Source organism: Lipotes vexillifer, unplaced genomic scaffold (genome assembly GCF_000442215.2).
Source record: "Lipotes vexillifer unplaced genomic scaffold, Lipotes_vexillifer_v1.1 scaffold113, whole genome shotgun sequence".
In the NCBI taxonomy this organism is placed as follows: Eukaryota; Metazoa; Chordata; class Mammalia; order Artiodactyla; family Lipotidae; genus Lipotes; species Lipotes vexillifer.
Window position 1 is genome coordinate 627,070 of NW_006792514.1, and position 25,416 is coordinate 652,485.

At 39.2% G+C, this 25,416-nt stretch overlaps 1 protein-coding gene across 2 annotated transcripts in view; it reads left to right on the plus strand.

The window, feature by feature from the left end:
- The window catches only part of ANKRD44 (ankyrin repeat domain 44), a 191,070-nt gene that overhangs the window by 97,440 nt on the left and 68,214 nt on the right, over window positions 1-25,416 (plus strand). For both annotated transcript variants that reach the window (XM_007465702.1, XM_007465701.1), the window contains exons 12-15: window positions 1,229-1,297; window positions 2,661-2,801; window positions 4,427-4,507; window positions 7,459-7,570. In XM_007465702.1, coding sequence (XP_007465764.1) covers window positions 1,229-1,297; window positions 2,661-2,801; window positions 4,427-4,507; window positions 7,459-7,570 — 403 coding nt within the window. The remainder of the gene's footprint in view (window positions 1-1,228; window positions 1,298-2,660; window positions 2,802-4,426; window positions 4,508-7,458; window positions 7,571-25,416) is intronic.

Here is a 25,416-nt window from a genome sequence, read left to right on the forward strand (position 1 = left end):
CCCGTGTCCCCTGCATCGGCAGGCGGACTCTCAACCACTGCGCCACCAGGGAAGCCTGTTGTATCTGGTTTTATATTCATAATTTTGTTATTATTTTTTTTTAAAAAGAACCTCCTTCTCCTTACCCCATTTCCTCAAATTGTATGAACTTCCTGAGCCAGGCGACTTGGATCTGACTCTGTCTTTGATCCTTTGGCTCAAAGAGACAGGTGCTTTACATCAGCTGACATGTTACACCAACACATAATGACCTCATAAAGTTCTTATATTTTATGACTTAAACTAGTCGCTAGTTCTCCGCGAAAGGTGGCTATAAAGGGTGGAAGTGGGGTGGGGAGAGCCCTCCTCACGTTTATCATTAATGAGATCATTTTTCTTATTTAAACGATAATAAAGTCATAAATCCTAGGCCACTTCTTAGCATCCTAAGTTTAGAACAGTGATGGATGAGTGTCTCTTTTTATGCCCCCATTTTAAAAAATATCAGACCTGTACAGAATAGTGGCAACAAACCATTCTGGATTCATGTCTGAAACCCCTATTAGGATTAGTATTTAGCTATATGCCCTTCAATAGGAAAATTCACTTCAATGGGTTCTTTTCTCTCTACTAAATATGATTTATTGCTTCTGCAAATGACAAAGAAGCTTTGGAAGATCACTACGCTCCATTACATCATTTTCGGCCTTGGTTCTGCACGTTCATTTACCTAGATTACCAAGACAGGGAAATGCTGCTGTTTTATTTTCCATTAAGGAGAGTCTGGGTCGAAAATGGTTATCATAGTGAATTCATTCTGCTGTGATAAAAGGTAACGCTCATCCATTCTGGCTTATTGTTTAAAAGTGACATGAAATTATTATAGGTTTAAGGGGTTGTTTCATAAACTCTTGATGGTTTTGAAAGAGAATTTTAGGGTAAATGATGAAACCATCACTGAAAGGTTTCACATGTAATAATCATTAAATTCTTTAGTCATGGAATTGAAAATGTTCCATCCAGCTCTCTAACGTATTGATATATTCACTTTGAAAAAGGAATTGTGGGAACTTTAGATCCTTACGATATGGCATTACTCTAATGTGTTCAGGTTATTTTTGTGTTAGCAGAATTTAAAGCTAGTGCTCTCATTTCATCTGGGCGTGCACTCTGCAGAAAACAGCTCTTTCTGAAGATAGCCCAGCAGTTGACCTCCGCCATCTTAATGATGTTTTCCCTGTCTTTCTAGTAATGTGGAATGTATAAAACTCTTGCAGAGCAGCGGAGCAGATTTCCATAAAAAGGACAAGTGTGGGAGGTATGTAAACAGGGAACTCTGCTTCCAGTGCCTAAATAAAAGGAGTGGGGAGCAGTCCATCTGGAAATCGTGTTACGTTGAAATGGTAAACAGCGAAGCTAGCTGGGGAGATTCCATTCTCAGAAGGAAACCCCTTCTATACCAGCAAAGCAGGCACAAGGCACAAGGAAAGAATCTCCTCTCCCTGCTTCTGTTTAGAAGTGCCAATTGTTTCTCTGATGCTTCCAATATATATATATAACTGTATCCATGTGGAGGATTACATATTTTATGTGTGCATATATATTTGTGTCTATAAAATATGTAATTTCCCACATGGATATAGTTTAGAAAATTCTGTCTGTAGCAGAGTAGAACACTTCAGCCCTTCCAACCCAGAATTTGGTCACAAGATCTGGAGCACTTTATTGTATTTATTGAACATTTCATTTTGGGATAAATCTTGAGACACATTTAAAACATGAATCATAACTAATGAGAACCTGCTGTATAGCACAGGGAACTCTACCCAATGCTCTGTGGTGACCTAAATGGGAAGGTATCAAAAAAGAGGGATATATGTATACATATAGCTGATTCTCTTCGCTGTACAGCAGAAACTAACACAACATTGTAAAGCAACTATACCCCAATTTAAATAAATAAATAAATAAAACATGAAACACACACATGCCACCTATAGCCCCTTTGGCTATTGGGATGGGTCGTAGAACTTTTCTTACCTTAATTGTCCTTTGCATGCATAGCTAAATCATGCCATAATACTACCTGGTACAGGGAAGAAAACAGCATGAGGAAAGGTGGAGGAAGTGAGGACATGATCAAGAAAACCTCAGGTCATTCAGTTTGGAAACAGCATTGGACACATTTAGGGGAAAGAGAGAGATTTTATAAAGATAGACCAGGGCTAACTTGGGAAAGTCTTCAATTCCAAACTAAAATATCAAGGCTTTGTTCACTGGGGCGGACTGAAGGTTTTAGTACAGGTTTGTTATATGTAGGTATTGGACCTTAGAAAATCCAGTTCTTCATTGATGCCAACTAAAAGTTACGTGGAAGTTGCATCAGGGCAAAGGAGGCCAAAAGGGGTGGTATTACAAGAGTCCAAAGGAGCAGTAATGTAGACCTGAACCAGGATAGGCACTAGGAATGGAAAGAAAGGAGAGATCTACAGCTGGGTGGCCTTGTCTGAAGCCACCATCTTTGTAGCCTTCCTTCTAACGTAAAGTCAGAGAAAGGCATGTCTCTTGGCCTCCACACCGAGAGCCAACACCCCTAGGAATACTGCTGTCTGTGCTGGGGCTAATGATGGGCATCTGTTTTGCAGACTGAATGAAGTAATAGACTGCTGTTTGTTTTTCAGGACCCCTCTGCACTATGCAGCTGCAAATTGTCATTTCCACTGTATTGAGACATTAGTGACCACAGGGGCTAGCGTTAATGAAACCGATGACTGGGGCCGCACCGCTTTGCACTATGCTGCTGCATCAGACATGGATAGAAAGTAAAAACAGCCTTACTTCTGTTTCCTCTCGGGGTGGCGGAGGTGGGGGGAGGTTGCTAAGTTTTCTTCATACCGCCTCACAGAGAGTGTGAATGAAGAATCCCTCTCACCCAGACCTAAAGGAGTTAGAATTGCTTCATCCCTAGCCCCGGGGTCCCCATTCTGCTCTCTTTTCGTTTGATTAGTACGTGTCACTGCACAATTACTTCTCCTCTCTGTTCTTTGGGTTGAATGCCAAGTGGAGCTGTCAAGCCTAGGTTTTCAATTCATTCAAAATCTGTCGTAATTTGTTCTGTCATATACTGCGGTTTTCATCATCACCACTTACGTGCTTCATTTGCTGTAAAACTTACATTTGCTAATAAATATGTCATGTGTCAAAAATATCCATCTATGCATATCCTAATAGTCTTCAAATGCAGCATCAGTATTTTAAAATAGGCACTGTTGTTCAAACCTGGGCATGAATACTCTTTCAGGAGCTGGAGTAAAGAAAGTTGGGTACCCTGATCATATATGGCTTCTAGGTCTCTAGGAATGGAAAGCAGAATTAAGTGAACCAGTTCAGGGGGAAAAGGTAGAAGAGGTACCCACCGTTTATGAGATTGTTCTCAAAGACTTGGGGACCAGGCCTTCCTTCATAGGAATACTTTTCGGTGATCCTGTTTGGAGAACTACTGAGTTATTTGCTGCCCTGTGCTATGGAGTTGCTTCTGGGTCAGTACTAACTCCTTTTCTTGTAGAGCAATGACTTTCAAATGTGTTAGACAATGACCCACACTAAGCAATACATTTTACATCATGACCCAATACACACACTCACATATATATGTTTTATACATATGTATGTAAAATGGAAACAAAGATTTCATAAAACCATATTTACTTTTGCTATGTGGGATGCATTTTGATGTACTTTTATTTCATTAAAAAAACTCTACTGACTTCAACCCGCTAAATTGATTTCACAATTCAGTAATGGATTATGATCCATATTTCCACAGTTTGGAAAATACAGCTTTTTTTCCTTCATATAATACTGGCAAGACTGTTGTAGCCTCAGGATCCCAGGGCCGCATGCTATTAATTCAAAAAACATTTATTGAGCATCTACTATATGCCAAGCTCTATGCTCTTCACTTGGAATAGAATGGGAGACAAATATACTTCATCTGTGAAGAGCTGGCAGAGGAATCCTAGATGGTGAAGAATTGCTCTGGCAGATAACGGGTGCTTAGGAACCCATTTATTCCTGGATAAATGAGATGCTCAACTGCCAAGGAGGCAGCAAGGAATGTTGTAGAAGCCAGGGAAGTTTAAGCTAGTCACTTCCTCTTTCCATGGGGAGTTTAGAATACTCATGGAAGGGTGGGCAGCATGATTGCTGTCTTAATCACTGATACCTTGGTGGAAGTTTTAGGAAAGCCATGTTCTCAGTCGGATTCCTTGGGAGAGAATAGACTTACTGGATGGCCTTGGGGAGAACCATGTATATCCTCCAAGAAAAATCAGTAGCGCTTGCTTCTTTTGAGTTGGGGGAGAAATTGTTAAGATATAAACTGCACCAAAATCATTAGCAACTTTGCCGCTAATTGTAATTTTTTTCTTTCCCTTATGCTGAGAAGTAAGACTGTCTTAGGAAACGCCCATGAAAATTCCGAAGAACTTGAAAGAGACAGAGAGCTGAAAGAAAAGGAAGCTGCACTGTAAGTTTCTTCTCAGCTTAAGCACAAGGTGTACTTACTGATGCTTTGTCTGCTGCTCTGGGTTGCCACGTGGGGCAGCCTTACTATTTTGGGGTCTCACTTGGGCTCTTGCAGAAGTGATGTGGGCTTGCCTTTGGTGAAGAAGAAACTATTCTTTTAATATATCCTTCAAATATGCTGTTTTCACACAAGGAACTCTTTCTAAAATTGAAACCTTTGCCATGACCATCACTGTGATTGGTCAGCAGTTTTTAGGACTAGGTACCTTAAATATAATTTCTGACTCTGCAATGTAGTATGCCTCAGGGGACATATTAAGCCTCCTCTGAGGGCCTCAGGCTCTCGTTTTGTGACCTGAGGATAACTATTTAGCAGATTCTATGAATAAATGTTTTGAGATTTTTGGTGTGAAATGCACCAGTCGTACTCTCCCCTTCTCCCCAGAAGACACCCATCAACTTACAAACAGCTCCTTGCTTCCTGCAGACAGCTGCTCTGTCACCCCTCATCCCACCTGCCCTGCTCTGGTGTCTGACAGAGATTCAGCTATTACTGTGATGGAGTGACTGCCAGCACCCAGGGCTGTGGATAACATGGGAACCCCTAATGCTTCCTCCTCTGAGAGCCCTTCGTGCACTGGAAGTGGCAGTGAGAAGGTTGTGCTCTGCCCAGTGCAGTGCCCAGTAGGTAGCTGGTGATCGGTAACTGTTTGTTGAATGAATGAATGAACACTTGAATAACTGGTGCCCACAGTTTGTGTCCTGCCCCTGTGAGACTCAGTGGATGTAGTGCTCTAAGAGTCTGCACACACACAGTCCTTAACTTGCTTATTCTCTTCTCCTGCTGTCAGAGGGACCCGTTTCTCTCTGACTTGAATGCTCATGTCCACTCTGGGGTCTTCCCACTGCCCACTGGGCTCTCTTCCCGTGTTCAGACCGTTGTGGAAAGGTGTGGTTAGAAAGTGAGGCCCCAGCGCAAGTTGTGGGGACATAACTTTGAGTGTTTCTGGGGTGAGCACAGGAAACACGGCTGTGAGTAAATCAGAATAACAAAGGTTTTGCCCTAATAGTCCAAAATTAAAATAATGGTATTCAAAGACTGTAGAATTTTAAGCCACCTCAGCAGATGCTCCCTTCTCCAGTGAAATGCAAGCTTGCCCTGGGCCGGAGCAGCCCTCTCTACATCTGATGGAGAGGGAAGGAGCAGGAGAGGCATGGGAAGGCTGGGGCCAGCCTGCTGGAGATCTGTTTCATGCAATGAAGTACTACTCCCCTTATCCAAATACACCCCTGACCTAATGCGCCTCTCTTGATTTTGCAGCTTAGGTGCCAAAATTACTAGTCAGGGCCCTGGGTGGTAAAGAAGACAAGCATTCCCAATTAAAACTGGATTTCATTTTCCCTTAGGAACAATGTGGAGAATATTCACGTTCTGTAGTATTGTTGTTATTTCTAATAGTCCTGTTGACAGTTATAGTTCAGCTGTATTCTGCATTAAATAGCTCTTTGGGAGTAATCCCAGTACTTTCCAAATTACATATTAAATTTATCAACTGATTTTTAGAGTATAATCCTTTCAGAAGCTGGGAATTGTGTGTCCACTAGAATGCTGTTCCTACTGAGTGATTTTATTTCAAGAACCAAATTCAGTTTAAAATGAGTCACACCTAGGATTCAGTCCATGGGCATTTAATTACAAAAATAAAAAGACTTCCTTTTAAGGTATAAATCACCAAAGACAGCCTGATACATCAGCACTCCAATAATAGTTTGATTTATTACAGAGAATTTTATGGATGAATCATGTGATCTGTAGGTATTTGGTTTAAAAAAGTTCTCTTTCATCAGGTTTTCTAGAAATTAAAATGTCTGGTTTCATATCTCTCTGTGTGTGATTTATTTACTCCTGTTGCCTTAGGTGTCATTTTAAGGTTTTTGAGTAAACTATAGAAATTGTCCATTGGAGGTCTTATTTCATATACAAGCTTATATTTAGGATCTTACAGTTTTGATTTGAGTATGAAATTGAATCACCCTAGCCTTGTAGAGGACATGTTTGTCCCACTGTCACAGAAATAAAACCAAAATCGTAGAACGTTGCCCCTGTCTACTTCCCTCTTTGACCAGCAGGATGGTCCCATTTGCAACACGCCCTGAACAGAACACATTATGTCCCCGAGTACCTGTGTCTTGGAGTCTGGGGCTCTTCAGCGGAGGTGGCGCCACTCCCCTTCCTCTTACCTATTGCAAAGATGGTGTTTTTTTCAGAAAAATTACAACTGTGTCAGAAAAGGCTTTTATTATTTTAAATATTATTTTAAATTTTATTATTATAAAATTTATTATTTATTATTTTATTTATTTTTCCAACCTTTTGATCTCAGAGTCTCCAGTGCAAGGTTAAAAATAAACACCCCTCTCTTGAGGTTTATCCCATTGCAATGCCTTGACCACTTCTGAGAACTTGTCTTTTGAACGTGGAGCTCTAAAACTTATTATTCAGTCATCTTGATGACAGGCAGGTTCTGTACCTTAAGATGAGAAGGGAAAAAAAAGACTTAATTACCCTCTAGTTCCTAAAGCTTTTCCTGAATTCTACAATGGCTATTTTAAGCTGAAGGAGGGGACTTCCCTGGTGGTCCAGTGGTTAAGACTCTGTGTTTCCACTGCAGGGGGTGCAGGTTCAGTCCCTGGTCAGGGAACTAAGATCCCACATGCTGCGTGGCTTGGCTGAAAAAAAAAAAAAAAAATTTAAGCTGAAATGAAGATAGCTGCAGAAAACACACATAAAACATCCAGTACATAAACCCTCATTGCTGTAGAATTTTTAAAGAAACACTTCAACTCACAAAGTGCTTTGTGGAACACTCATAATAAGAGAACATTTACATTAATTATCCCTTTTGGTCCAGAGATGTTTTCTGAAATAACATCTCATCTTTATACTTACAGATGTCTAGAGTTTCTGCTTCAGCATGATGCAAATGCATCTATCCGGGACAAGGAAGGCTACAATAGCATACATTATGCTGCTGCCTATGGCCACAGACAGTGTCTGGAATTGGTGAGCTGTTTTGTCTTGATTTGTTTTCTCTCACACAAACACACATACACCCAAACCTGAAAATGCTGGTCTTAATCTCTCAACGAATGTGCCCTCACTGCCTAATTCAGTCCCCACGGGAACTCACCTGGAAAGATATTCTGTGGTAAGCTATTAAATTGTTTCCCTTTACAATATGTAGATCTTTTTGTTCCATTTCTGCCCATTCTAGTCTCAGAGCTGACTAACAATTGATTCTTTTCCGCATTAACTTGGACTAGGAATTTTAGACCCTGTTGTGGACACAGTTTGTATTTTGAAGATAATTTGGATGTATCAAATAAGCTTAGTATATATTTCCAGAGTCACACTTAGCACCCCAATATCCAGTAACAGTGTCATCAGATGACTTACAGAACCATTAGGCATATGGGTTTGTTATAGTCCCACATTTGTGGTTTAGGAAAAGAAATCGGCAAGGGTATAACAGCAGAATTTACTGGAATTTCTAAACCACCCCAAATTTCAAACCCATTAGTGATCAAGAAACACTTGATTTGGAGTCTGAATCTCCTCTGTTGGTGTAGGTTACCAGACGCAAACTCAAATGTCTACAGGCACAGGAATATAAAAAATAAGTGAAGTGAGCCCAGGTGTAGATAATAGGGAGTGGTGGGGACTGTGGCAAATAGAGAGGACATGTTCTGTCTGAGGGGAGAAACAGCTAGTCAGCTGCAGCTGATGGAGACCAGATGGTACTGCAGACCCAGGTTTGCTAGAATTCCACTGTTTCAAGAGAAGCTACAAATCTAGACTTTTTGTGTGGAATTTCCTGTTTTGAAAACACTGGGTGGGCTAGAAAGAAAAATTATGGGTTTGTGGCTGAATCCTGACTGCAGGCCATCATTTGCTGTCTTCTGAGCATCACACTTGATTCAGCTTCACCAGGATACATGGGGTATCCCAAACTCACCATCTCTGGTCCAATGATAGATGCCAGCTTCCTTACTGGACTCCAAATGTTTTCCTTGTTCTTTTAAAGGAGAAGTCCTACTTTTCAGAGTTATTTGAAGGTGTGTTTGGTGAAACACTTGCCCTTCATCAACTGCATAGTTTATTGAGAAAGGCATGAGGCAGAGAGCCCGCAAGCACTGGTGTGAGTGCCTACATGGAAGTGACTCGATGCGCCAGTGAGGCCCTTTACCTTTGGCCTTGCTGCTGGTTTTTCAAATGGTTCCACTTAGGGTCTTTCTTACTATATTTGTTTTAACTATGAATGTGGGAAAATGTTCATAAAGATCACCCAGTTTGGAAATAAAAAGGTGATTATTCTGATATTGATTTTTGTGACATTTATTGGTGAATTGTACATACCTTCATCATTTCTGCAGACTTCCAAGTCAGCTTTAACTGAGGTTCTTGTGGATGCTAAAGATTTCTTTGCTTGACCTTGGGGGTGACGTTTTTTTTCTCTCCCGTTTTAATTCCATCATGGTTCCTCTTCCAGTTACTGTGGCTGCATAACAAATTAAAACAACACTAACCACTTATCGTCTTTGTTTCTGGTCAGGAATTCAGGTGTGGCTTAGCTGAGCAGTTCTAGTTAATATCCTATGAGATTACAGTGTCCGGGCTGGCATAATCTCAAAGGCTTCTTCTCTCATTTGTCAATCACGTGGGTAGGAAGAATCGAATTGCTGACGTTCCTTGGGCCTTTCTCTCCTCTACGTGGTTTCTTTTTGCGGTTTTCTCTAGCATGGTGTTTTCAGAATAGCTGGATATCTTACCTGGTGGCTCGGGTTACTAAAAGTATCTGCCCTGGGAGAGAGTGTGAGTGAGAGTGTGAGCAAGTAAAAGAAAGAGACCATATTACTTTCAACGATTTAGCCTTGAAGTTCACATTTCTGCGGCATCTGTTCATCGCCGCAGTCACAAAATCCAGAGAGGTGAAGTAAATGCCGCCTTCCAAGGGTAGGAGTATCAAAGAATTTGTGGACATATTTTAAAACCACCCAGTTCTATAGGAAGATGTAGGAAGCCAGTGATGTCAGAGCCTTCTATAAATTGAATGTAAAGTAGAATCACAAGTGGCCAAGGGGCAGTCTCTTATCTTACAGATGAACAAACCAAACCACAGGGGCATTTACTGGGTTGTCCAAAGTCATAGCTCTGGTCAGTAGAGGAAGTGGTACCATGAATCAGGATCCCTGATTTTAAAAAAAAATTTTTTTTTTTTTACCACATCATGCTGCCTTCCATTGCTGGTCAAAGCTCTACCACCATCCAAAGCTTTTCAACATAGGGCAAAATCTTGGTAGGACTTGGTTAAGATATAAGGCAATATCACTTCTTCCTTCTAACACCAGCAATGGAAGTTGATCTAGACCTCTCAGCAAATAGGATTTGTGTTTAGATCCCACAAAGAAAGGAGTGTTTATGTGTGTGTGTGTGTGTGTGTGTGTGTGTGTGTGTGTGTGTGTGTGTGTGTGTGTGTGTGAATGAATCAGTGGCAGAGTGAAGGTTTACTACTGTAACTACCCATATGAGCCTGCATTCCAAAGTTTACTTAAGACACAGCTGTCTTTAATTGGTTTTCTCTATGAAAACCATATGTCATCATTGGACATATGAACTTTTATTTCAAAGATTGTTATTATAGTCTTGATAACTTGTGCTGTTTTAAAGTACTTTGATGAGTTATCTTTAATCCCATAGTATAATAACTCTGATAATGATTTACCTGTAACACCTTTTTTTCTGTGTAAATAATATATGGCACATTATTTTCCTTTTTCAGGAAAGCCCTTTCAGGGCCATTATTTCTGTTATCCAATGAAAAGGTTTTCTGTCTACAGAAAGTTTCACAAGTGCTGTATGATAATGAAATTATCCCCTTGATTAGGTCAGCACTGTGATTCACAAAGCAATAATGATTCTTGGAAATTATGTACATACTTGACATACAGCACTGTATAATTTTAAGGTGTACAGCATAGTGACTTGACTTACATATATTGTGAAATGAGTACCATAATAAATTTAGTTAACATCGATCATTTCATATGGATAAGAGAGAAAGAAGGAAGGAAGGAAGGAAGTAGAGAGAGAGAGAGAGAGAGAAAGGAAGAAAAAGATTTTTTCCTTGTGATGAAAATAAGGACTGCTTTTGAACAATAAGTGGGCTTTTTGAAGGGCATCTTTTCTAACTTTAACTTTCTCTCTCGACTAGGACCTCAGTGCACTCATGTTCCTTAAAACTCCCATTTCTTTGAGGACTAGGTGTTAGGAAAGCAAGCCACTTAACCAATATGCACTAGGAGGTACGTACCTAAGACTCACCACCACCGTGCCAATCTTCTCCCTTATCTCATGACACAAACACGTCAGTCCTCCTAGGCGGTTATCTGTTTTACAAGTTGGTCCTGACTCTGTGTTAGATGCTAGAATTATGACAATGAAAGACACGATTCTGGTAGCTCTGAATGGCTTACTTGAGCCTCTGAGCAAGAATTATTCAGGGAGACCTTTTTTTTTTTTTTGGCCGCACTGCACGGCATGCAGGATCTTTGTTGCCCAACCAGGACCAGGGATCAAACCTGTGGCCCCTGCAGTGGAAGCACAGAGTCCTAACCATTGGACCACCCGGAAATTCCAGGGAGACCTTTCTTTAAGTCACATTTCCTAGCCTGTGTCTCTGGCCTGTGGAAGGTGTGGAGAGAGTAAATGAGTATTTGTGGCCCCTGGGCCTCCCATAGTAGACCAGGGCCTTTGTGCTTTGGAGTAGGAGTAGCATTAAAAAAGATGGGTGGCATCAGAGCCAGCTGATTTGTGAGGTTGGTAAAATTTGCCTTTTGCCTCTTTTCCCAGAGAGTAATTACCGTGATTATGCATATCATTAATTTTGATGCATATTTTATTTGACTCTTAGTGTGTGTTTACTTGGCATTCGTGGTTTACGGCTCCTGTCTGTGATCATAAGCTTAGAATTTGTAAACCATCCTTTGTGTTCAGTCCATTTTGCTATAATCAAAAAGGAACAGAAATTATTTAAGTCGTTTTCATTCTATTTCCCTTACACAAAGAACTATTGAATTCATTCAATGAGCAAAAAACTTCTAGAAAGTAGGGTGAACCCCTTAGCCTTGATAGAACAGGTTCAGAATTCTGCCACGTCTGGCTACTTAGGCCAGTGTTTTCAGCTGGGCTTGATCAAAGATGTACGAACCGTGTGTGCAAGCAAAAATCTGCCCACAAGTGTATGCTGAGAGCTGTCATCAGTCATATTCAATTGGGATCAAAATATCAAAGCAGAACAGAGGAGGCTTGGCTAATAAAGCATCTTGTGTCTGAATAAGACTTATGTTTGAGTGGAGGAAGGGAGTTGGCAAAGGAGAGCTCTGTGCCTCCCTTTTCCTTTATCTGGAATGCATTCTTACCGACTCTGGAGAGAAAAATCAGAGTCGTGCCCCTACTTGGAATTTGTGAGTTTATATGGGCACACTGTTTTTCTCTTACAACATTAAAAATTTGTCTGTGAAAGAAATATCTTTGTGGCTTTGTTACTGAAATGGAAAAATGTATGTGCCAGTATAATTACATAAATTATCTACGGAAATTTAGAGAGATTGTTTGAAAACTCTAGGCCTCTGATTAAATTCAGTCCAAGATTCTACCATGCCAAATCACTTGGAATTTGGCTGCTTCCTTGGGACCTTCTCTCCCTTTCACTGTTATGAGATAATTTGAACTTCAACTGGGAGAGTTTATGGGGGTGACAAACGCCCCTGTGTGTATATTCTAGGAATTTCTGGGATTCTCTGAAGACAGTTGTATCTTGGGCAACTGAACACTGAAATTATGCTGCTTTTTAAATGTGTCTTGTATTTGTCATAGGGCTTTAGGAAACCATTACCACCTGGCTTTGTATAAGATGTACTCACATTGGCAGTGTCTAATTAAGCTTCTCAAGACTGAGAAAGCAGGATATAGAAGAGGGGTTTAAAAAAAAAGAAAAGGAGAGCTACTTAGCAGTCAGCTGAGGACACGATGAAAACCCAGTGAACTTGAACCCCAGCCCCAAACAAGTCTCTGATGGCTTTTCTCTGTCCCCAGAGGTTCTGCTAAGAGATGGAACTGGGGGTGAACATGACCTCCCAGCAGGCGGACTTCCAATGGGCAGTGGAAACTTCAACAATGCTAGTCTTGTTTTTTCTTCTAGTTAATTCAGTTGAAGAGAAACATAAAATCTTATAGAGAACTCTCATTAAGGGAGGGAGCAGAGGTGTGGGCACAGATATTTTGATGCTGTTGGCAGCCTCCTCACTGCTGTGAATAAAAATATAAGCCCACAAGTTTTGAATCAGAATTTGGATGTGAGTCTATGTTCAGAACATTGGAGTAGACAGTATTTTATGACAGAATGTTCCACTTATCTCTTTGTAATAGAGCAAAAAAGAAAACTTTTTGGCTTTACCATGAATGAATTTGGCAATTGATGAAAGAACCATTCAATAGGATGTATTAAAATAAACAATTTCAGTTTCACCTTCAGTTGAGTGCTCAGGACAGTGGAGCCATTGCCCCCACATTTCAAAGTCAGATACTAGTTTTCAACCCATGGCCCCCTTGCCCATTTAAGAGATCAGAGAGCAGATTTCTTTGGAGATAGCTCTGCTTCACATCCCATCACCACTCCCCTGCCCCTATAACGAGGGAGAAATCCTGATCCCCAGCCCAGTGAGAGAAGCTTCAAGGAGATTGCCTGGATATCTGATATGAATTCCACACACTTTAGGGGGCTGAGTGGACTGGCATGTGATGAATCCAAAGACTGAATGGCTCTGATTAGAGCTTGCTTGCTGGGAAGTTAAATAAAAAGAGGGCTGTGGTTGAGAAATACTCTACCCCCACCAATGATAGGTCAAGAGTGTATGTTTCCCAATGTCCAAGTGTGAGCCAAGGGCCAGAGCTGGCCTGGAGTTCTCCTGGATGCTACTCAAGAGGGCTGCCTGGAAGTATGGGGAGGTGTAGGATGCCGGGGGTTGGGGAGAGGGGAATGTGAGCTACCAGCAGAGAGGGGCAGTCACCCAGGGAAGTTGGGAAGTTGTTGGAGAACCTAAATAAGCATCCGAGAGACAGTTTTAAACATCTGACCCAGTCAGAGGATCACTGCCAGAAGGGTGCCAGTCAGTAAGACCATTGTCCCTGTACCCTTGGTGTCCTCCTTTTCCCTCTTCTCTTTAGTCCTGAGGGAGGCAGAGGCAGCCAAGAGGGGAAGGGAGGCGGAGAGGCCATAGTCTGGGAAAGAGAGAAGCCAGCCTTGTCTCCTTCCCCACTGGGGGAGGCGGAGAGGAGCTTCGGTGCTAAAAAGCATTCAGGGTTTGTTACTACATAATAGACATTGTAATTACTGACATGAAGTTATGTTTGTGACTAAAGTGCCTGGAGAACTTTTTGTTATTTGTTGGAGATTTTATCCGAGGTGGCAGGAAAAGAAGTCTCATAAAGATTATACCAGGTATAGGAAAGGGAGAATAAAGTTATTGTTTGATTATACCCCGTGACTCACTGGTTCAGTACAAAGTCGCACACTCAGAGTCATTATTTTAGGAAAGATTAACACTCAGCTCTAAAGAAAAAAAAACTGTTACCCTTTAAATATATGCGAATTTAAATATCAACTTTATAAGACATAGGTTCTAGTAATGCCAAGCACTTATCAGGTACCAAATTGTTGAAAAAATGAATCACACTTATGAATGATAAAGCCTGACTTAGTGATAAAACTTAAACGCTAGTTTATAAGTATTAGGGTGACTATCCCGTTAGGAAGGTATTTCATAGAATCCACAGTTGAGAGAGAAAATGAAAATGTACTGTTCTGTAGCTTGGCCTTTTCTGTAGATTTGATTACTTCCCAACACCAACTCCAAATTTTATTGCAATCTCTCCTTTATTTTTTTCTTCTTCAAGATCTAAAAAGCTGTACTGATGCGTCAAATTGGTATGAAGACATCTACAAAATTAAAATTACACACACACACACGTATACACACTTCCTGTAATTTCTTATAAATAACTAGTCAGCACTAAGGGATTCAAAGAAGAGGAATCATTGCTCCTGATATGGGAGCTTTAAGGACTCAATGATGTAGCAGAAAGGAAGACTTCTTAGAGAATATAACTTAAATGTTGGCCTAAAAGAAGTTTATCTGGCCTTCCTTCCTTCCTTCCTCCCTCCCTCCCTCCCTCCCTCCCTCCCTCCTTCCACACCATCCCTCCCTCCTTCTCTCCCTTCCTTTCTTCTTTTCCTCCTACGCAATTACAGACCCATTAGGCAGACCTGAGGAGGGTAGGAAGGCAGTCCAGCTGGGGCCCAAGGAAAAGGATATCAGGAAAGCAGCCCAATAAAGATTGGAACTTATTCAGGGAGAGTGTCCTAAATGTATATACACTAAACAACAGACTGTAGTATATATGAAGCAAAAACTTACAGAACTGAAAAGATGGAGAAATCCACAATTATAGTTGGAGACTTTAGCACCTCTCTTTTAACAATTGATAGAACAGCTAGATAGAAAATCATCAAGCGTATAGAAAAACTCAATAATACAATTAGCCAAGATGACCTAATCAACATTTATAGACTGTTCCACCCAGCAACAGAATGCGTATTTTTTTCAAGTGCCCATGATATCCTGAACCATAAACCAAACCTCAACAAAAATGAAAGAATTGGAATCATATAGAGTGTGTTCTCCCACCACAATGAAGTAAAACTAGAAATCGATAACAGAAAGATACCAGGAAAATCTCCAGTACTTGGAAATTAAACAACAGACTTCTAAATAATCCATGGGTCAAAGAGAACATCTCAAGGGAAATCCCCCAAACTACACTGAACTGAATGAAAATACAACAAATCAAAATTTGGGGACACATATTAGTGCTGAAAAAAATCGTAACACTAAATGCTTACATTAGAATAGAGGGAAAGTCTCAGTTCAGTAAGTTTCTACCTCAAGAATCTAGAAGAAAGCAGAGCAAAATAAACTCAAGATAAGCAGAAAAAGGAAATGATAGAGATGGGAGCATAAATAAATAAAACAAAACAATGGAGAAAATCAGTGAAACAATGACCTGGTGTTTTGAAAAATCAACAAATGAAGTAGGGTATATTACTACAGACCTTGCAGACATCAAAAAGATAATAAAGGAATATTGTGAATAACTCTACACAAAGAAATTTGACAACTTAGGTGAAATGGACCAATTTATAAAACAACACAATCTACTACAATTTACCAATATGAAGTACTGATCGTTTGAATAGTGTATAACTATTTTAAAAGTTAAATTTTAAAACTTTCCCAAAAGAAATCTCTAGGTCTAGATGGTATCACTGGAGAATTCTACCAAATATTTAAGGAAGAATTAACACCATTTCTACCCAATCTCTTCTGAAAAATAGAAGAGGAGGGAACACTTTTTAATTCATATGTGAAACTAATACCCTGATACTAAAAGCAAACAATGGTAGTACAAAAAATATATATGCAAAAAAATCCTTAAATATTAACAAATAGAATTCAGTAAGAATTGTATACCGTAACTGAGTGGGATTTATTACCAGGAAAGCCTATTTTGATATTTGAAAATCAATCAATGTAATTCATCATATTAACAGGATAAAGAAGAAAAATCACATGACTGTGTCAAACACTGTAGAAAAAATGTTTGACCAAATTCAACACCCATTAACAATTTTCAAAAAACTCTCAGAAAAAAAGGAAAGGAGGGGAACTTCAACTTGGTACAGAGCATTTAACAACTTAATAAAGAACAGCTAACATTGTACTTAGTGGTAAAAGACTAAATGTTTTCACCTGAAATCAGGAAGAAGGCAAGGATGTCTGCTTTCACTGCTCCTACTTGACATTGTGCTGGAAGTTCTAGCCAGGGCAATAGGGCAAGAAAAAGCAGTGAAAGGCATAAAGATCAGAAAGGGAAAAAAAAACAAAAACTTTTCCTCTTTGCAGCTGACGATTGTCTACATAGAAAATCCCAAGGAATCAAGAAAAAACAACTAGAAATTATAAATGATTTCAGCGAGGTCACAAGATGCAAGACAAACATACCAAAATCAATTGCATTTCAGTATACTAGAAATGAACATGTGGACATCAAATTAAAAATACAATATTATTTACAACTGCCCCCCCAAAAATGAAATATGGGGATTATATGCTGAAAACTACAAAATGCTGATGAAAGAAATCAAAAAGATATAAAATAATGGAGAGACCATGTTCATGGATTGGAAGACTCAGCATAATAAAGATGTCAGTTCTCCCCCAGTTAATCTGTAGGCTTAATGAAATTCCTATCAAAATAACAGCAAGGTTTTTTATAATAGAGGTAATATTTTTCTAAACTTTATATGGAATGGCAAAGGAACTAGAATAGCTAAAACAATTTTGAGAAAGAAAAAGTGGGAGAAATCAGTTTACCCAGTTTCAAGACTTATAGCTACAGTAATCAAGATTGTCAGGTATTGGCAGTCTTAAGATACATAGATCAGTGGAACAGAATAGACAACCCAGTCATAGCCACACACAAATATGCCCAACTAATTTTGACAAAGGTGCAAAAGGCATCCAATAGAGGAAATGTAGAGTTTGCAACAAATGGTGCTGGAGCAGTGGGACAGCATAGGCAAACAACAATGAGCCTTAATCTAAGTCTCACACCTTATACAAAAGTGAACTCAAAATGGATCATAGAGTTAAAGGTAAAACATAAAACATAGGAAAAAATCTCCAGGATCTAAGACTAAGAGTCTTAATACCAACTAAAAGTCTTAATAGGCAAAGAGTTCTTAATACCAATTTAAAAAAAAAATGATAAATTGGGCTCCATCAAAATTAAAAACTTTTGCTCTCTGAAAGACCCTGTTAAGAGAATGAAGAAACAAGCTGAAGGATGGAAGAAAATATTTGCAAACCACATGTCTGAGAAAGGACTAGTATCTAGAATATATAAAGAATTCTCCAAACTCAACAGATAAACAAACCCATTAGAAAGTGAGCAAAAGGCACTAACAGACATTTCACTACAGAAGATGAACAAGTGGCAAATAAGCACCTGAAAAGATGTTCAACATCAATGACCATTAGAAAAATGGCTCCACTGCACAGCACAGCCCACTCAGTTGCACACTCAAGTTCCCCTGGAAGAAACTTCCAAATCTGTATCTCTAACCTCAATCCTCTCCAAGGTCCAGGCTCATCTGTCAAATGGCCTTATAGATACCCCCATCCAGAGGTCCTTCTGGAACCTGAGTGGGTTCTGAACTTTATGGCACCAAATTTCATGGAATTTTGACCAAAAATGAAAGGTCAACAGACCCTCGGTCCTTGAAAGAATCAATCCGTCACGCAAAACAAAGCCCTAATTCTCTTTCAAAGCCTTTTCTCATGGGGGACAAGTTTAACAGCCATGCCTTTTTTTTTTTTTTTTTTTTTTTTCCGTATGTGGGCCTCTCACTGTTGTGGCCTCTCCCGTTGCGGAGCACAGGCTCCGGACGCGCAGGCCCAGCGGCCATGGCTCACGGGTCCCAACCGCTCCGCGGCATGTGGGATCTTCCCGGACCGGGGCACAACCCCGTGTCCCCTGCATCAGCAGGCGGACTCTCAACCACTGCACCACCAGGGAAGCCCTAACCATGCCTATTTTTAATAAAGTCATAATAATGGACATTTATTGTAAGCATATTGGGCTAGACCCTGTGCCTACATTATCTCATTTAATTCTCACAACAGCACTGTGAAATAACTCCTGTTTTTAGTCCATGTTTCACACGTGAGTATCCTAAAGTACAAAGAAATGGAGTAACTTGCCCTGGGCCTTACAGTTGGTGTGATATAGAAGCAGGACTCAAATCCATGTTTATCTAACTCTAAATTCCAGGCTTTTAACCATATGCTCTACTATCTGGAGGACTGGCAAACTCCAGACTTTAAAAGACAAAGCTGTCTCAGAGGATCTGAATTCACATCAACCAAGAGAGTGATGTCCAAACAAGATATCACTGAGATGAGCAGTGTTTCAGCTTTGTCAAAGGGAAGTGGGAGGACCTCAGACAGTAGCAGTATCGGTTATGTCTGTGTCATCCATTTCTCTGGAAAGCCTTAGGCAAGGCAGTCTGCATTTTCCTTTTCTGTCAGGAGAACAGAACTACCTTATAGCATTCCCCATCCTGTGTTGGGTAAAAGCACCCTAGCTACAGTTCTGAAGTACGTGCCATTATTGGAAATCTGCAGCGCTGACCCCTGGACCTCACGTATTTTCATAAAAGCACTCTTCCTTGGGCCCAGCCTTCCTCCTGAAATCTCTGTTCAGTATGTTTGTAACAGCTGCTGTCAGCTTGGCCTCACTCTTCTTACGATAGCAGCTGCCAGGGATGACCCTTTCCAGCTGGGGGTGGAGTGGGTGGGAGTGAGGGGGAGGGACTTCCCAGCAAGATCGTTTCTCCAAAGACACTTTATTCTTGGCAGCCGCCAAGGACTCCTGGCTTGTGAGGTCTAGACCATGTCCCTCTGATAATCACTTCCCTTCTTGACCCTCATTCGGTAACAGAAAATGTAGAGGCCCTAGCATTTTTAAATCAGACTAAGTGCTCACATACACACCTGTGCCTCCAGGTCATGGGGTGATGATGCTCGCAAAGAACAAAGAGCCCTTCTGAGATTCCAAAGAAGGGTAGAGGCCCAGCCATCTGTAACAGCTGAAAGGAATATTTAGAAAAACCAAACCACTCAGCAATAACTAAGATTTATTTTCTCTTATGAGCAGATCCCTATAACCTAAGTGATAACATCACTGGATTTAAATTCTGTGGGCCATTCTGTACTTGGAAAAGTAGTTTTCTTAATGGTAAACAATAACATTCACTTGATCACTGGGAAGCCATTTAGTATAGAGTGACAACTTCATAGCCTTTTTTCCCCCCAATTCAAGGATTCAGCCAGCTGTTGCAGGTCATGTAGTCCTGTAGTATATGCATTTAGTGAAAAAAGTCCACGTATTACTGGACCTGTGCAGTTCAAACTCATGTTGTTCAAGGGTCAACATGTATTGTTGGTCTGTTAGGATTTTGTATTTTTGTTATTTTTATCATTATCCAAAATAAAATGTGATCTTCCAGAAGAGTACAGGTGCTATGCAGTGAGAGTTCAGGGGAGGGCACATCCCTTTCTGGGTTCAGTGGTTAATGAGAGATTACCCGACACTCGTCAACGCAATGCATTTGCCGTGTTTGTCTCTCTAGATTTCTTGTCTCATCACCGCTAACCCCCCGCTCCCCATTTGTGTGAATGTGGGATAGTAGCACCAAACCTGAAATGAGTTGAATGATGGCGAATGTGGGTAGATGTTTGGACTTGGTTAGACCAATTGACCAACATGTCATTTTCAGGATATCAGAAGTTTTCATGATGGTTTCTTTCCTTTGGATGATATTTGCATCATCCACTAAATAGAAAAGTTGTAACTGACATCGTACATTGGAGTAAAAGGAAAATGGATGCTGTATCTCAAATTGTGCTCCTGAATCCCATTACCATCTGGGATCAGTCATTCATAAAAGATTAAACGTGAGGCAGGCACACATCTGAATATATGTGTGTCTCCCATCTGTTTTAATTTTGCTTAAAATAACAACAGCTTTCTTTACCCACTTACTTGAATCTGCGTTGATTCTTTTAATGTTCATTAGCCAGAGGTAGTCTGTGGTGTTTAGCTAGAGTTTCAGAATCCCACCAAGATTAGCTTTAATTGAATCAGTAGAAATTTTCTTTAAAGCTGTATATTTTAATGACTGAGCTAGAATCACTAAAATGTTAATTGATGCTTAGAGTGGGTAATTTATACTGTAATTTAAGATTAAAAATGGTATCTGAAGATACATTTATGTTGGTTTACACAGCTTTTGTGGGGACTGAGACCAGGTAAGCAAAATGCCTTTCTGAAGCAGGGTACTTTTACTATCACATAGTTTTTTTAATTATTAAAAAAAAAGTGTATTCAAATCTAGTATTTCCTTTGTTCTCTTTTTCTGCAGTTTTGAATCATATTACCATGTCCCTCAGATTTTACATCCCTCTCCAACCTACCCCTACCTCTCAAATAAAACCTCCCTTGCCCTAGGCAAATAAATTTCACCTTGTGCTGAGGCAGACAGTAAATTAACACAATGATAATATAATTTAGGGTAAACTAAGAATATCATCTAGAAGAGAATTACTGAAACTTAAGAATTGCTCTCAGAAGTCACCATGGAAACATGAGGGCAATGTTACTGTTTTGCCTGGTAATACACAAAGAACTGGATGTGCTCAGCAAGTGGAATTGATCAAATGTAACACCCATGACCTTGAATATTTTACAGGGTTGGCTACTTGTCACCATTTCAATATGTCTGTCACTTAATGCAATCAAATGTTTTGCAGTGCAGAACTTCAACTGAATTAGCTCTCAGATGAGTATTTTTGTTGATAGGTGGATAATGGATAGGGGACTGAATACATTTTAAATAGTATGAAATCCAGGAGACCTGCTGCCTTTTTGTTTTAGATGCCAACTTACAGTGGTGATTAAGCCCCAGAGTTATATAAAGACTCTCTAATAATCAAAGCCTTTGTAGATAAGCATTCACATTTTATCAATGAACGAGTAATGCCCTGGGAGGTAAAAAAAAATTAAGCAGACTGACAAAATCTAGGCTACTTTAATCTTCATTAAAATTATCCATTATCTCTTTTCATCTTGTATCCCTTCTCTGTTTAAAAGGTTTTAATTTGCAGAACACAGGGCAATAAACAATTAAATGCTGGGAAAAAAACAAAAGATTCACAGTCTAAATGTAGAGAGAGCATCTCTCGGAATCCCCCAATTCAACTCTAGTGCTTTTTTTCTGTTAACTTTAAGCCACATTGATTTAAATATTTGGTGACTTTGGAGACCTGCAGTGTCAAGGATGAGATGAAGGAGTAGATAGTTATTAGTGTATGCATAACTACAATCCCAAGACATTTTTCCAGATAGTACTTAAAAAGATAACATTCTTTACTGTTGAACGAAAAATTGGACTATCACCTGCAGTGGCACCATCTGGTGGTTTCATTTTCAATTCCCTGCATGTTTATTGAGAACATAGAGTATACCGGGTACTGCTCACTATAAAGTGGACCCAGCACCATCCCTATGGACTCAGCATATGTTGGAACTGCCAAAAATGCAGGCAATAAATGAAAGAACTTTTCTGTTGGAAGTATGTGGTTTCTATAAGATTCTTTGTCTTATCTCAACCCTCAACATGTTTCATTTCATTTAGATAAAGATATCACAAAAAACTTTAGGTAAAAGCAAACAGAACTGTTATGTGGTTAGATCACTGTAGACAAGATTCAGAATAATATAAAGGGCTTGGGGTTAAAGATCTATTCTTTTTTTAATATTATCTACAGTTCTTATGTTGCTTAAGGTAGACTTTTTTAGGCTGAATATTTTTTAGACTGAAAACGTCCATTCAAAAGTACTGACAATCCTAAACAAAATGTTGGCAAATTAAATGCAACAATGTACTGAATAAGATAAGACCTGCATCGTAATTGAGATAATTGAGTGGGAGTATTCTAGGGATACAAATGTAGTTTAGCATTAGAAAATCAATCAAGGCAATTTACCACATTAACAGAAAAAGAAGAAAAATATCAGGTAAACATCTCCAAATATTGTAGCAAAAATATTTGGTAAAACTCAGTGTCCATTTATGATTTTTAAAAGTCTTAGCAAACTAGGAATGGAAAGGAACTTCATTAATCTGATAAAGATTATCTGCAAAATGTCTATGGCACACATCATACTTAGGAGTGAAATATTGAAAGGTTTTGTTCCTTACAGTGGGAAACAGACAAATATGCCTGTTGTCTCCCCTTCTATTCAACATTGGACTGGGAGTCCAAGCTGGTGAAATAAGGGACGAAAAGGAAAATAAAAGTGTGGTAGACAGAATGGCCTCATTCTTGAAACCTTTGAATATGTTACCTTACGTGGTAAAAGGGTCTTTGCAAATGTAATTAAGTTACAGATATTAAGATAGGTGGCAGGTTAATTGCATATGCCTATAGGGAGAAACGAATCTTTTCTTCTACCTCACACCACATACAAAACTCAATTCAAGATGGATTGAAGGACTTCCGTGGTGGCACAGTGGTTAAGAATCCTCCTGCCAATGCAGGGGACACGGGTTTGAGCCCTGGTCTGGGAAGATCCCACATGCCATGGAACAACTAAGACCGTGCACCACAACTACTAAGCCTGTGCTCAAGAGCCCACGAACCACAACTACTGAGCCCATGTGCCACAACTACTGAAGCCCGTGTGCCTAGAGCCTATGCTCTGCAACAAGAGAAGCCGACGCAATGAGAAGCCCGTGCACCTCAACGAAGAGCAGCCCCTGCTCGCTGCAACTAGAGAAAGCCCGCATGCAGCAGCAAAAACCCAACACAGCCAAAGATAAAAATAAATAAATTTATAAACAATAACAAAAAAAGATGGATTGATAAGGGTATAAGGTCAACATACAAAAAGCAATTATATTTCTATATACCAGCAACAAAACAAATAGGATATACACATTTTTAAAGATATCATTTACAAAAATATTTTAATTTGCATCAGCATCTAAAATGTTATGTAAATTATCTTTCTATAGAAACTATAAAACATTATTAAGAAAAATTAGAGATGACCTAAATAAATGCCCTTATCTTACCATGTATAAGGTTAATATGTTAAAAATCAATTGCTTTTCTATATCCCAGTAACAACAAACAGAAAATGAAATTTTAAAAAGATACTACTTTAACAATTACAATTTTCAGTAGCATAAATATATTAAATGCCCATATACCATAAAATTTAATATATTTCAGAAATATTAACTATACTTCAATAAATGGAAAAATATATTCTTTCCATTGATTAAGACTCAGTGTTGTAAAGATAGCAACTCTCCCCAAACTGACACAGACTCATCAGACTCCCTGTAGGGCTTTGTGTATGTGTGTAAATTGAAAAGCTGATTTAAAATTTTATATGGAAATGCAAAGGGCAAAGATTATACAAGGAAGTCTTGAAAAAAGAAAAACCTGGGGTCTTACACTTTCAGATATCAAAATCTGTTATGAAGCTATAGTAATGAAAATAGCATGGCTTTGGAGTGAAGATAGGTAACTTACAATGGGACAGAATGGAGAGTTGAAAAATAGATGCACACATATAGTATCCTGATTTATGATAAACGTGGCAAAAGGGTCTTTTCACTAAATTTTAATTGAATATGCATATAGGGAAAATGAATTTTTTTATCATCTACAAAACAATTCAAGATGAATTGCAAATCTAGATGTGAAAGTTACAATAATAAAGCTTTTAGAAGAAAACATAGGAGAATGTCTTCACGACTCAGAGGAAAAGATTTCTTAAATAAGACACAAAAATAATAAACCACAAGGAAAAATTGGATATATTGGAATATATTAACATTAAAATTTTGTTCATTAAAGGACACCACTAAGAGAGTGTACAGGCAACCTTCAGAGTGCAATATGAAAAAGGTCTTGTATCCAGAATATGTACAGAACTCTTATAGAATATATAAAGAAGCCTTAAAAACCATTAAGAAAACAATAGGAAACCCAGTAGAAAAATGGGCAAAAGGTGTGAACAGGCACTTCAGAAAAGAGGATATCCAATAAATACATTAAAAGTTGTTCAACTCTATTAGTCATTAGGGAAACATAAATTAGTGTTCTATTGTATTAGTGTGACATAACAAATTACCACAAATTTAGTGGCTTAAAACAACACAAATTTATTACTTTACAGTTCTGTAGGTTAGAAGTCCAACACAGACCTGACTGCACTAAAAGTGTCAGTAGCACTGCATTCCTTTCTGGAGGCCCTAGGGAAGAACTCACTTCCCTCCCTTTTCATCTTTTAGAGGCTGCCCTCATTCCTTGGGTCTACCCCCTTCCTCCATTTTTAAAACCAACAATGTTGTATCTCTCTGACCCTTCTTCCATCATCATATCTGTCTGTGTCCACAGCTGAAAAAGGTTCTCCACTTTAAAAGACTTGCATGATTAGGTTAGGCTCACCCAAATAATTCACAATCATCTCTCAATTGCAAGGTCCATAACCTTAATCACATCTGTATATTCTCTTTTGTCATGTAAGGTAGTATAGTCACATGTTCTGGGGATTAGAACATGGACATCTTCTGTCTACAATATGCTTACAACTTCACACCCGCCAAAATGACCAATGAAAAAGAAAATACCAAGTATTGGTAAGGATGTGGAACAAGTATCACACTCATACAGTTGTTAAGAGAAAAACCACTTTGTCTTAAAAAGCCCTTTTGTTCACCCTTCATTTTTAAAGAGATTTTCACTGGTTATAGAATGCTGTATTGACAACTTTTTTTATTTCAATACTTTCCTAATGTCACTCCATGGTTCGGGCTCACAAAATTTCTGATGAGAAATCTGCTATAATTCTTTGTTTCTCTGGATGTAATCTTTCTTTTTTTCTCTGGTTGCCTTCAAGATTTTCTCTTATCTATAGGTTTCAGCAGTTTGACTAACATGTATATAGGTGTGTTTCCCCTGCTTTGATATTTAAACTGCTTGAAATTCTCTGGGCTTTTTTGATCTATGGGTTTTTTTTGGGGGGGGGGTTGTTTGTTTTTCAGTTTTGGAAAATTCTTCAAGTATTTTGCTGGCTCATTCTTGTTTCATCTT